Consider the following 14836-nt stretch of genomic DNA (forward strand, 5'->3'; position numbering starts at 1 on the left):
AAATTAAAATTTTACTAAATAATATTTAAAAGCAGCAAAATAAAGTCATTTTGTCAAAATAAAATCTAAATTTAACATGCAAAAAATTTGAGAAACATGATTGAATTGTCATAAATAGTTTTAAGAGAGATATATCTCAAACTATAATAAATTTTAGTCTAATGTGCAATATTATATATAAATTTTAATGTTATATAATTTTATATATGAAATTTTGATTTAATTCAATTTTCATAAATCAACGACATCATACACAAATATTTATCCAATATACAAAAAGTTAATGTATTCATTTATTTAAATATGTAAAGTTAATAAAATCAAAGTTCTATATATACATTTAAACCACAAATAAAATTTTATGTGTATAATTATACTAAATCAACATTAATCTAATAATTTATACATTAAATCAAAACTCGTATATAATTTAAATCAAAACTCATTTGTAATTTCAAATTTTAAACCTTAAAAAATAAAAAATGGATAAAATTATTATCCATCCCTAGCAATGACTACTATCATTATCATACATGACAATGAAATAAGTATGGAAGTATTTAATAATATAGTTTATGATATGATTTGTTTAGCAGGAAAACTCTGTTGGGTGATTTGCAAATGCATACCATGTGTTAGACAAGTTTTTATTTTCCTCTTATTATTTAGTATTTAATTTAATAATTTTGGAATAAGTGTCTTTTTTTTAGTTTAATTAAAAAAAAAGAGAGATTAGACTACTATCATTATCATACATGAAAATGAAACATCTACAATTTGTTGTTCGTTTACTTTATGCTCCAATTAGTTTATAGATTTGATGGTAAGAGAAAAGTTTTGAACCGAAATAAAATAAAAACAAGTTTTTATTATTTGAAAATTAATAAAATATTTGACCCTAACTACAACGGGGAGGTGGATGTTTTTTTTAATTGATCTGATTTTTGTTTATATATCCAAATCTAATTTCTCTCGAATACATTAATCCTAATTTTTATTATATTCATGAAATTAGTTTTGTTTTAATCCATCTCAAATTTTAAGCAATATTTTTATTATATTAATTTTACAAAATTAGAAGAAACATATATTTTGAATTATCATAAAATTAAAATATCATAATTAAAATTATAAAGAAATTATTATAGAATCCAAAGAGAAATATATTTTGTGTTTATTTCTAATTATTTGATGATATTTTAGTAAAATTTGTCATGTCATTGATACATAATTTTTATATTTTTTACTTGAACCTAAACCATGAATCCTGAATCAAAATGTTAAATTTAAGATTTAAGATTTAAGGTTTAGGGTTCTGTTCAAGTTTTTAATTTAAGGTTTCAGAATCAAAATTTAAATTTCAAGTTAAAAACTATTAAATTTATATCAATAATAAAAAAAATTATTCAAATATCATTAAATATTTAAAAGAGATACGAGATGAGATAGTATCCCTAATTATTTCTTTTAATAAATCTGATTTAATTTTAATTTTTTAATAAAACATACTTACACTACCTCGATTTTTTTAAAATAATAGCCCTATAAAATCCAAAGGATCAAAGTTGTTTTTTTTTCTGAAGATAAATGCCGGTAATATTTAGAAATAAATGAAATCTACACATTCTAGTGTATTATAGAAAACAGTAGCTACTACAACAAAAATAGTAACATCACTACAGATTGTCTTATTTATTTAATAATTAAATAGTGGGTTTTATTTTCTTTGTTTTTTTTCTCTTTTCTATATAAAATCCATTCCCCAGGTTCAGTATTTTGGGGAGTTAACCCTGTCTAATCCATTAATAGTTACAAATAGTCAACGAAACTTTACACAGTTGTCCATGTTATTGGAAAATGGCAAATATTACCATAGGCTACACCGCTGTTTTTATTTATTTTAATCATCCCTTTACTATTATATAATAACATTACATTTATAGAGAAAGAGCACAGAAAGAAAAATTACATTTATAGAATTTAATCCAACGGCAATCAAACTTAATATAAAATTTGATATTTAATATTTAAAAATATAAATATTAATTTATATCATATTAAAAAATAAAAAATTATATTTTTTAAATTCGATCCAACTCATATTAGGTAGGGAATGGGGGATGAAAAAGAATCTAAAATCCAGAGAATAGTAAGGGATAGAAACACACGTTGCATTAGGCAACAAAGATACAAAATCAAATTAATAGAAATAAGAGAAATAATAAAAAAGGTAAAGTTAAGAACATTAAGGTTAGGAAGTAAAGGACAGAGAGAGGAAGAGGAAGAGCAAAGCAAAGAGCACTGGGGTCGAGGAGCAACTTTCAAACCCCAGTTCCCAAAACTGCAACCCTAGTGTTTGACATTTTGCATTCAACTTAGCTTTTTACATATTATATATATAAGATGCATGGCATCATCAAAATCAATCTTTTTTTTTTTTATTTACAAAAAAAATTTCACTCACCCACCTACTCTCTGCCATGCCCCCCCTTTTTTTTTTTCTTTTAAAACACAAACCCAAATGAATATTATTACCTAATAATACCATGTAACTCTCTGCCAATACAAATCACTCATCCCTATACATCTATCTACGTTTACCCCACTAATGCTTTGGATTTCATCGGTTCTTTTTTCTTATATTTTATCTTAATTGGTTAAATTCATGGCAACCCCTTGTATAGTAAACGTGTTCATGGATCAAGGACCGTATTAGAAATTCTGAGCTTGAGGTCAGTTTGTTCAAGCATAACTTAAAATTAATAAAAATTTCATTATAAAAATATATAAATATTAATATAATTTTTTTAAATAATAAAATAAATCAAATCCAACCCACTTGAAATTGAAAAAAAAATTTAAGCACAAACTCAAGTCATAAAAGTGTTTTATCCAGAGGATAACAAGTAATTTAAACATTTTAAAATTTGGATTATATCATGATCAAATTACTTGGGATTATTTTGATTTGACATTTAAATTATTCAAATAGGAGAGATTTTTATTTTGATTATTCGCATTTGTTACTTGAATTTTTTTATTTTTAGAATTGTTAAATTTAAGATAAAATATGAGAAAAATGTAAAGAAATTATTTAATTGAGCTAGATTTTTTATAAATTTAAATATAAAATTAATATTAATTAATATTAAACAAAAGTTGCTGACAAGAGAGACTATAGAAAAACATAATAAGTGATTAATAATTATATTTTGGTATATAATAAGTTAACAATAGTAATAATTGTATCCAATAAAAATTGGAACAATGATGAAATCACCTATCATGTACTTGGCATTAGTTTAAACTCTATTATTAAATAAGATTAAATTATAATAAAGTTTGAACTTTAACTTATTTCATACTTTTATTATTAAAGAAATTAAATTAATCTAATTAATAGTATAATAATTAATTAATCAATCTCTATAATAAATCCTCTTCTTGTAATAAGCTTTAAATGAACCAAGATTTTAAAATTAGCTTTTGAAGTTTTATTAATCAAAATAATATTTAAAGAATCGATTTTGTACTAGTTTATTAATTTTTACTAATTTACTCTTAAAATCATATAATACCTTTTGATTGGGTGTCATAATTTTTAAGAGAGAATTAAATTAAATTTGATGGTTTATATAAATTTTATTGATAAATTATAATAATAAAATAAAATTTAAACAACAAATATGACGATTCGAACTCATGTTACACCAAGGCGATGAACACCCTAAATTATTATATATGATTCAAAATCAATATGAAACTAAAGTATAATTTAAGGGTTAATTTATTAATTAAGCCTTGAATTTTTTAAATAAAGCGGTGATTGGTTCACATTCCTTGGTGGAGTGAAGCGGCCCTATCTGAGTGAATCCCCAGAAGCAGCCCAGGCAACGCAAGCTAGGCTTTAGATGATAGGTTAGACTTTTTTTGGGGTTGGGAGTGAATAGAGAGAAAAATCTTGCATAATATTGGAAGGGTGAAGTGGGTAGGAGGAAGGATCCAAATCCTTGAAAAGTAGACTGCACACTGCAAACGAACCCAAAAAGCAAAGAAACAGGGCAGTGCTTCCCATTTTACGAGGACAGAATATTTATTACATAAAACAAACAAAACCATCATTAAATTTATATATAAATCTAACATGGTCGTGGTGGTGGAGATTTTGGATTTGGAAGGGGAAAGAAAAAAAGGAAGAAAGGCAGAGGGGCATATAGGCGCAAAGGCCACAGTAGTAGCAGTTAGTTTGGCGTGAAAAAGTTGGTCGTCTTTTAGGGGCAAACGATTAGGCTTGTCCTTTTGTCAAACCCCACTACTGTTACTACAACTTCAACACGTGAAAGGCACATTCCCCCACACACCCTCTGATTGCGATGAAAGATCTCAGCCGCATCAGTCTTTTTCCATCTCAAACCCTTCTTTCTCTGCCCCACTTCTCTTTTCACTTCAATCTTATTTATTTTTGGGATAATATAATTTTAAGCCCCTGAACTTGATTTTTATTAGCTTTTGAATTTTTTACTATTTTAATCATTAAACTTGAAAATCATTATTCATTTAAATTTATTCTATTAATAACTGTGAAAAGGAAAGAGAATAATATAATTTTTGGCCTGTGAATTTGGTAAGTTCATGTTAGCTCTTGAACTTGATAATTAAGTTCACTTTTATACTTATATTTTTTTTTGCTCCATTTTAACTTTGACAATTAGGTCTATCTTGATTTCTGAATTTGAAAAATCTAAAAGTTTAATGATGTGGCACTTTGAGATTATGTTACATTATCACTTGAAAAATAAAATAAAAATTAAATGATAATGTGGTACGATCTCATATTGTTATATTTAGTGTTTTAATAATTGAATTCATAGTTGAATAGGTTAGACCACCAATTATCGATTTAACCAGTTTGACCGATTCTACCGTCGGACCAACAATAATTAAAAATTCGTAAAAATCTAAAATGCGAAGTAAAATCGTTTTTATATTTAATTTTTAATTATTGTTCAATTCAATAGGGGCCAATGTGAACCTAATTGTTAAATTCATGAACTAATGTGAACCTACTTACTAAATTCATGAGTAAAAAATTACATTATCCCTATTTTTTTTATTTCCCATTTTACATCCTTCGCTTTTACAAGTTTTTTTTTTCTTCTTTTAAACATTGCTTGGATGTTAAATATTATTCAAAACATTAAATATGTTGGTATAATAGATACATACGTGCTTTAAAAATATTTTATGCCGGATTTGAACAGGAATTTAATGCTTAAACTGAAAGGTAAAACAATGGAATAAGCTAATTATACAACATAGATACCTTCAAATTTTAATTAGAACTTTTTTGAATTTAGGTACCGATTAAAAATTTGAACAATAGTTTAAGGGAGTTAAGTGAAATTAACCCTTTTTATGTTTACACTGTGATCTAAGGGATAATTCCCTTCCTTTACCTTTAATTGATGCATGCCACAGCAAAAAGAACAAGCAGAAGCAAAAGATGGGTATCCAATTTGTACTTAATTCACAACATAAACAACATCAAAATATGCCATCCTTTTGATAGTCTGATTGACAAGTTCAAAATTTTAATTTTTTGAAATAAATGAAGCCATAAAAACCCCAATACATAACAATCTAAACCCAAAATTATACATATCAAAGAAAATGGTATACCAAATCGATAAAATAAAATAAAAACTCAGCTCGAACATCACGAATACAAGTCATTTCATCAACAAGTTGAACAAAGGATGGATCTGGTTCCATTTGAAAATAGCCCAACTGGTAATGAGTATCCAATGATGAAAGTGCATTATTATTATATTATTAGGGTGTTAAGATCTAAGGAGGAACAAGAAGAGGAAGGCATGGAGGGGGGGAATTATTGATGATGTTTTCGATATTTACATCATTGTTTTGAGGTGCTGGAGAATTATGCGTGTGTCTTATTGTGTCAAAACAGGACATTGGATTGGGATTTGGATATGAAGGGAGGGTGTGGGCGGAGTGGACTACGTATCTTTGGCATAGAGGAGGGAGGGGTCAAGTGTAGCGACACAGGTGAGACAGGCATGGTCATTTCAAGCCACCTAAAGTAGGGGTCAACCTCACATGACACTGGGTAGTAGACACTATTAAGTGGAATTTCGCGTTACGTTAAAATATATAAATACACCATCCAAATATATTCATGCAGAAACCGATAGTTTGTATTGATAGCTAAAAGACGATTTAACATTCGAGGCTTTGCAACACAACAACGGCTTCCATATAAAATTTCACACGCAATAAAGTTGAATCCGGCTCAATACATAGGCCAAAAGAAATTAAGTACCCCTATCTAAAAACATCATCAATATTAATAAGCATTGCATAGAGTGATATACACACACACAAAAAAAAAATTCTAATTAACCCAAAAAATTGACATTATGAAAAAATAGTCATAAATTTCAAAAAAATTAATATTCATAAATCATAAAACAGACATAAAAAAACACATTAATTAATTAATAATAATATGCATACATTTGATTAAATTAATCCTACATCAATATTGTTTCATAATTCCGGTAGGCTGTCAAATGGCGATCCTTTTGGGGGCCTACACCTCTCTTTTCACTTAGATTTGTCAAAAAAAAAATTAATTCCTTACTATGCCCTATATGGTCTCTCCCTTTTAATTTGTTTCTATTTTTTCATCGTTTATTTATCAATGCCCCCTCCTTTACTATTCATTGCTAAGATTGATATGTGATCATAGTTTCTAAGTAGTCCATCGTTGTCATTCTTATCGCTTTGTATTTGTTTTTGTTTTTTCCTGATAATTGGTGGAATAGGGAGGATAGAGATATAACCTAACCTGTTATGTCTATACATGCTTATAGGTAGTATTACTTGTTTAAGTCCGAGAGCCTATTTGAATTTTAGAAGGGTTTGGATAAATATGTTATATTAAAAAATTGAGTTCGAACAAAAAGATTATTTAAAATATGTGTTGGACTCAAACATCAATACTTACCGCTCGAGTTCTGTTCATATCTATCCGCTTTTAAGTTTATAATATACATATTTTTTTATATATATATTTTTTAATTTATATAACAATATACTATGTTATAATGTAAATATTGAAAATGTTTATGTTGTTTAATTTTTTGAATTGCATAAAGGAAAAATAATGAAGTAAAAATATATAATTACTAAGGATAATTATTTTGTCACTGTAAACTTTTAATTTTATAAATGTGATTAAGATTTTACCATATGTTCTTAAATTATATTTTTCTAATCCGACTTGTGTAGTTAAAAGTTGAATGAAAGGTTGAACATCCCATTATAGATTAATATAATAAAATCACTTCTATTCAATTGAATTGAATGTCCATATTTGATTTATCTTGAGATTAAATAAAAGACTTTGGTTTTAATTTTGGAAAATTATTTGGTGTACGATTGTTGGTGGAGTTAAGAATATTCCAATTATTTTTAGGAGATATTAAAAGAAAATAATATTTGATATATTATTAGTGGAGTTTTAGAGTTTTAAGAAGAATCAGGGGTTGACAAGTGTTCTATATAATGGTATAGTAAAATATTAAAAAATAAATATTTTAAAAAAGACACATCTCAAATTTTTATAGTTACTTGTAGAATAAAAAAACACACACTATATACTAAGAGCAATTATCTTATACACTATCAATGAAGTAAAAAACTCCGCAAGTGGGTTGGGGTTGATACCATTTGTTTTAGGGTATACTAAAGGGTTAATATTTGATACATCGATAATATATTTTTTATTCTATAAACAAACTTAAAAAATTGAGATGTGTCTTTTTTTAAATATTTTACTATATACTCTATAGAATACTCACAATTCCTAACTTTACTTGTATAGTTTATAAAAACTCCAGTGACAATGAAAAATATTTTCTCTTACAAGAAATTCACTTAGAGTTGGTTGAAATCTATGGATTTCAATTTTTTAGCCTTAACCAACTAAAATATATCTATTATTTAATAAAATAATTTTTATATAATATTTAGGATAAGGATGGATGTCAACACGATTTAAACTCGATAAAAGGGAAGAGTAAAAAATATATAAATATTATCAGAACCTATAATAAAATTGTTAAAAATATATATTTAAACTTGAATTTTCAACAGTTGAATAACTTAAAAGCCTAAGTCAAAATTTAAAAGTCTAAATTCATCATAACAATATTATGTCACAAAAGAACCCATTATTCTTTCCATATACTAGGGATCCATTAGGGCATTCCATTTTATTCCAATTTGGGTTTAAAGGATCTAGAAATTACAGTGAGGCTAAAAGAACTCAAAGGATCCTATCCTGGGCTTGCTTTATATATATGGGCCCTTAGCTATATTCAGTCTCATATTAATTGATGGGTGGGGGCAAAAATTAGTTATAATTTTAATAGAGGATATTTTTATTTCCAATGCCTCAAATCGTTACTCAAATAAGACATTAACTGAAAACTATACGCGACTTTTGATTTTATGCAATTTTAAAAATAAAATTTTATTTGATCAATTTTTCATAAATTATTAATACAATTATTAATATAACATCATTTGATGTTTATATACTACATACATAATTAAATTATATTTATTCAATATAAAAATAAATTAATGTATTTATTTTTAAAACTTGTATGATTTGATCAAAATTAAAATTGTCTGTATATATTTGAACCACAATCAAAATTTCACATGTATAATTGTACCAAATTAAAATTCATGTATACAATTACATATTAAAACAAAATTAATATATAATTTTGAGATCTATCCCTAAGACAAATGACATCATCCTGAACTCGATTCAGTAATGTTTTCTATAATGGCGAAATATGAGATAATAATCTACAATTTATTTACTTATAATTAAGCATAAAACACATTTTTATCTATAAATAATTAATATTTATAATATAAATTAAATGTGGTTTTGGAAATAAAAATATCCTCTATTAAAATTATATTAAAAAGAAAAACAAAATAATATTAATTAAAAATTAAGAGGAAACACCAAATTCAGTTTTGAAGTCGGTAAAGTGAATATTTTGAAAAAAAAACATTTTAACATAAAATGAATATATTTTTTAAGATCACAAAATGCTTATCAAACATGCTGATCTATTCCTTACGTGCATATCACCATGACATTTGAAGTGATTAAACGTGGCTTTAACTAATTCACTTGATTAAATTAATTACCACAATTATTCCTTTAGTCCTTTAGCTTATCAAAAAGAAATTAATGATAAATATTTACTGAAATTATACAGATTTTTGAATTTTAATTAACTTTCAAAACGTTTTAATCGATATAATATTGATATTTTGAAAATTTATCTATACATAATAAATTTTGATTATAGTTTTTATATATATATATATATATATATATGAAATTTTGATTGTAATTCAACTATATACATTTAAAGTAGACCTCTTCATGAGTTGGGTTATCTGTCCAAATTCAAGGCTCGCCTAAAATTTGTATGCAATATGTAAACGCATACAATGGTGGTATATCAGTAATTATTTTAGTAACTTGTGAAGTTTGAATTATATCTAAACTTTATGTATAAAAATAAACAAAATCGTAATTTATGTATAACATTGTACATTAGACCAAAAATCATATATAGTTTTAAGATTTATTCCTATTATACTTACTGAATTCATAATAATTTGCTTCCAAAATTGGTAGGATTATATGAGCGTATCGATGACAAATTTTGACATAAAATATTAATATCAACCACAAAATTAAAATTTTAAATAAAAAAGTAAAATAATTTAATATTTTTTTAAAGCTTGGTTAATATTATGAAGTGAAAACAGTTAAGAAGTACAAACAAATTGGTCTCCTCCAATCAGCCATTAATAAGTAGCACAAGAAATGTGTTGGGACTTCACAATTGCCTTAATCCCTTCTCAAACTTTCACCATCCCACTTTAGCAGCTGAAACTGCGTGAACAACAAACAACTCAACCATATTTAAAACTCCCCCTTGCTATTTCAATGACCCTCTACTTATTGTCAAGAATGATTTCTTAATTCACCTTTTTCTACTATACATGTTCTTTACACCTTGGGTTTAGGCTTTTATATAGTATATAGTTATTTATATATATATAAGACAACAATATGACACTGATTTGTCTTTCAGATCAACTCTTTTGTCATGAAACCTTTGGTCTTGAAAATGAAACATTTTTTCAAAGACAACCATTTGCCTAATGTTTCCAACAACAATGAATCTAGAGATGATCACGAGATGGGTTCTAGTTCTATGTCAGCAAATGGTGATATTTTGATCCAAAACCCTTCTTTCCATTGCTTCTTACAAGGCAAAGATCTCAACCCTGCTCGCGCGGTAAGAACCGGTTTCGCTTCAGCTCTTTTTTTTCTTTTCGTATTCCGAGGGCTATTTACACAATGGTTGGAACATATGTTATTGCAGATTATAGCTGAGATGTTGGGGACATTTATTTTGATGTTTTGCATAAGTGGGATCATAGCAAGCACTAAGCTAACAGGTGGAGATGCGTTGTTGGAGTATGCACTTACGGCAGGGTTAACAATTGTGGTACTTATTTTCTCTATAGGATCCATATCTGGTGCACATGTTAACCCTGCAGTCACTATAGCCATTGCAGCTTTTGGTTATTTTCCTTGGTCCAGGGTGATTTAACAATCCCTTTTGTTCTTTTAATTAATATTTCATTGATTTAGGTACTAAACATGAAATTTCTTCTTGTGTGTGTTAATAGGTACCACTTTACATATTGGCTCAAATTCTGGGTTCTGTATTGGCAACATTAATGGGAGAATTCGTTTATGGCATAAATTCAGATGTTATGGAAACACAGCCAAGCCAAGGCTCTCAATCAGCCTTCATGGTGGAGCTCCTTGCCACTTTCATCGTCGTATTTGTTGTTGCAGCAGTGACTCAACAATCACAAACTGTAGGTGAACCTCCATATCAGCTAATTATCTCATTCTTTGCATTTATACTATCATAGCCCAACATTAATCCGAAAAAGAAAATGTTAGTCATAGTACGTGAAACAAAAGACAAAAAAAAAGTCAAATATATGCTGATAAAATTTGAGATTTAGTTCATCCTATTGTTGATCTTATTAGTATTTTTCATTAAAACCTACTCATTATCAAGTATGCTTACTAAATTCATAATAATTTACTTATGATAAATTTTGAGTGAAAATATTAACAATTTCAATGATAAGTAGCATATTTTGAGCAAAAAGATAAATACAAAATGGATCCATGACCCTGGAGTTTTGCAGGTTGGTCAACTGTCCGGGTTGGTTATTGGAATGGCCATTCGGCTTGCGGTCCTAATTTCAGGGTACATATTTATTAATCATTTTTCTATATTGAATCTTAAATAAATTAAGAGTCGAGTCAGATTGAATCTTTAAATAAAAACAGATTCTTTTAATTTTATTTTCTCATTAAAAAAATTTAAATCCGAAACCTTCAACATTTATATAATGGATCTTCCTTTTGTTTTTGTTTTGTTTTTTTTCTAAAGCAGGCCTGTTTCAGGAGGATCACTGAATCCAGCAAGGTCCTTAGGACCAGCAATTGTGTCAAGAAATTTCGACAACATATGGTTATATCTAACAGCCCCAGTATTAGGAGCAGTATTAGGAGCCCTGATGTATAAATTCCTGCGTCTCCAAGGCCAACCGTGTCTTGCCACCTCCTCTCCCGACAGTGATATGCTCAGCCATTCCTTGGCATTTGGGAGGAGCTAAGTGATGAAAGGCTGTTGAGTTATAAGCAATACAAATCTCATGGGTTTTGTTTGGTGGGTAAAAAGGAGGGCCATATAGAGCAGGATTGAACCATGGCACTTATGAGAATGATTGAGCTTCTCAATAGATTTTTTTTTTTTTTTTTTTACAAACGTACATGTTATTATATTTGCATTGTTATCATTTATTTATTACTTTAATATATGCTAGATATATAAATTCAGTTTTAAATTCTTTCAATTATAATTATTAATTACAAGTTGATAATTGAATTAGTACTTAAATTAGTTTATTATCCATGCGATATACGGATTGATTATATATATTAAATTTATTTTTAAAAGTTATACTATTTAGTGAATGATATGAAATAATGTTTTCTAAATACTATATAAAATTTTATACAATATATACTATTTAAATACAACATTTTAATACCGTAAATTTTTATATAATTGAATTCAACACCAATTTTCAACTATTTTATTTTAAATCTAATATATTATTCTTTTGACTTGTTTAATTTTTTTATTTGTGCATGTATCCATTAATTAGTATTATATATCTTTAATTAATCAGAATTTAAGGAAATTCTAAATCACTTAAAACCTTAAAAGAATAAAAATAACCATATATATTAAACATTATCTATATAAAAATTAATTAAATGGTTGGAAATTATTTCCAAATATATTAGTGGTCTTGTTGAAGTATGGAAATTATATCTTTTAAAATTTTACAGTATATTAATGGAAAATTCATAGCCAATAAGATTATAACAAATGTCACGTATTTAATTATTCTAGAACTCTACTCAGCCGTAAGTATAATGATAAATTTAGTCCTTAATATTTATATTATATTATTTTTATATTTTAATTTTTGAATAAAATTTGATCATTAATCTTTCAAAAGTAAAATTATTTTTTAACGGATATGTTAACTAAAATATTATTCTTTTAATAATATTAGCGTGACAATCTTTATGACAGTCCACATGTATGTCATGTTTCCATGACATTGTCTTATATGTAACTTCAAAAATAATTTTAAAAATTAACATAAAATACACGTAGTTTGCTATGAGAGCTTTCATGTTTAATAATTTAACATTTTAGCTAGTAATTCAATTAAATAATAATAATTTAATTCTTTTGAAAAGGTTAATAATCAAATTCAATTTTTTTAAAAGATTGAAGGTCAAATTTAACTTAAATAAAGAATAAGAGTCAAATTGACAAATAATGTAAATGTAAGGACTTAATTTCTCATTGCGCCTTTTTTTAGTAAAAAACCTCAACGGCGTCGTTTTAGGTATCTGTAAATTAAGAGAATTTTAACGGATTTAGCAAACGAATAGAGGGAAAAGGAAAACTGGACAAAGGAGCCAACTCTGACGCTGTTAGCTCAGTTAAAGACTTTACAAATAACCCCAACTCAGTACTCATAAAACTCAGGTATTTTTTCTCTGTGTTTTTTTTAACTTAATCTCGAGACATTGGTGAAATTGGTCAATGCTTCTTCTTTATTTTTTTGGGTAAATAACTGGGTTTGGTTCGATTTGTTTTATTGATTAATAAAAACACTTTATTTCTAATGAAAATTTTGATTTTGAGCTTTGATCAAGTTTTTATGTGCTATATATGAATCTGGGTCTGGCAGGTGATTGTCTTACATCTTATTATTTTTTTAAGTTAGTTGCTTTAATAGATGAATAAAAGAGAAACAAATTGTGAAGAGAATGATGAAGAACAATGGATGGAGAATTGGGATAGGAGAATTGTTATGTAGTGTATTCTATCTATGTCTACCATGTGTACTGCACTAAACGACATATTGGTGATGTGCCTGGGAAGTTTCTCAAAGGCAAGAAGAGAAATGCTAATTATATGTTGGAGAGATAGCTTAAGAAAATTAGCGATGCAATTAGAGATGTTGCCGAGTCGATCCGCTAGGGAAATGCTGTTATGGAGAGAGTGCAGGCACATGTTTATTCGTGAAGGGAAATTCTCGATGAATTGGTGAACTTAGGAGTTGAGAAACACTTACTCTTTAGTGTTTATAGCTTCCTTGTTGAAGATCCCTCGAGGGTAAGAGCGTTCTCCGGTTTCCCGGTGGAGGAACATAAGGATTTTCTAATACAGATGATATATGGTCCTGAGGATTTTTGAAGGGTTTTCTTTAGTTACTGGTTTGAGATATTGATCGAGGGACTTTCGACGTCTCTCCTCCTGTGCTTGTACAGTATTTAGATGAATAAATATCCTTTCTTCCATTGGATTCATTCAAATGATTTCATGTTTAATTAAAATTCTGTAAGTTACCATTTATGTTGTGCTTTGTGTAGATAATACTGCTCATGTTTAAGACTTACGCTCTTTGTTGATGTCGGAACTTATTATGGCACTTCTGGTGTGCCTTGAAAATGAAAAAGTAACAGTTTTTGTATATGCAAATGATGTTCCTCGTAAGTACAAGTCGGTCCAGTCCGGTCCGGTTTTTAAATCATCTCAAACCAAGTAGGAAAGACTTGTGAGGGTGAGATCCCATTCCACACATGAACCTTATGGCTACTCATTTTCATCAACTTGTCAATCACAGCATAAATTTTGGAGCCAGGTGATGTTTGGGTAACAAGTAACAACTGATACATTGCTAATACTGTTACTATTTGTTTAAGGTTCAAGGGTCATTTTTAACCAGAACTTAGAATATATTTTAATTTGTATTAATGGCGAACTACAGTGGAAAGAGGGACAACTTACGAGGCTCCAAATTTAACTTACAGTTAGGGTGATAAAACTCTAAACTTGAATAATATAATTATACTGTACACAGCTGGAAAATTTTAAAGAAAAATAGGTGACAAATAAAAGAAGTTTTAGTTAACCAATTTGGAATTATAATATTTGTATTTCTTGAATATAAAAGAATTATTTGATTTTTAATGTTAAAAATATTTGCCAATTTCATAATTCGAATAATTTCATTTTCATAGGTG

General features: G+C 27.3%; 1 protein-coding gene and 1 long non-coding RNA gene across 2 annotated transcripts; both read left to right on the forward strand.

Moving 5' to 3' along the window:
* The first annotated feature begins 10082 nt into the window (after window positions 1-10082).
* LOC108455016 (probable aquaporin NIP7-1) lies at window positions 10083-12066 on the forward strand. The gene is made up of 5 exons (XM_017753642.2): window positions 10083-10427; window positions 10515-10736; window positions 10825-11019; window positions 11362-11423; window positions 11613-12066. The coding sequence occupies exons 1-5, from the start codon at window positions 10236-10238 to the stop codon at window positions 11833-11835; spliced, it is 894 nt and encodes a 297-aa protein (XP_017609131.2). The 5' UTR covers window positions 10083-10235; the 3' UTR covers window positions 11836-12066.
* A 1119-nt stretch (window positions 12067-13185) lies between these two features.
* On the forward strand, window positions 13186-14208 carry LOC128280868 (uncharacterized). Its single transcript, XR_008271060.1, has 2 exons — window positions 13186-13292; window positions 13530-14208. It is a non-coding gene; the product is annotated as an uncharacterized LOC128280868 (long non-coding RNA).
* The last annotated feature ends 628 nt before the right edge of the window (window positions 14209-14836 follow it).

Source organism: Gossypium arboreum, chromosome 9 (genome assembly GCF_025698485.1).
Source record: "Gossypium arboreum isolate Shixiya-1 chromosome 9, ASM2569848v2, whole genome shotgun sequence".
Taxonomy (NCBI): Eukaryota; Viridiplantae; Streptophyta; class Magnoliopsida; order Malvales; family Malvaceae; genus Gossypium; species Gossypium arboreum.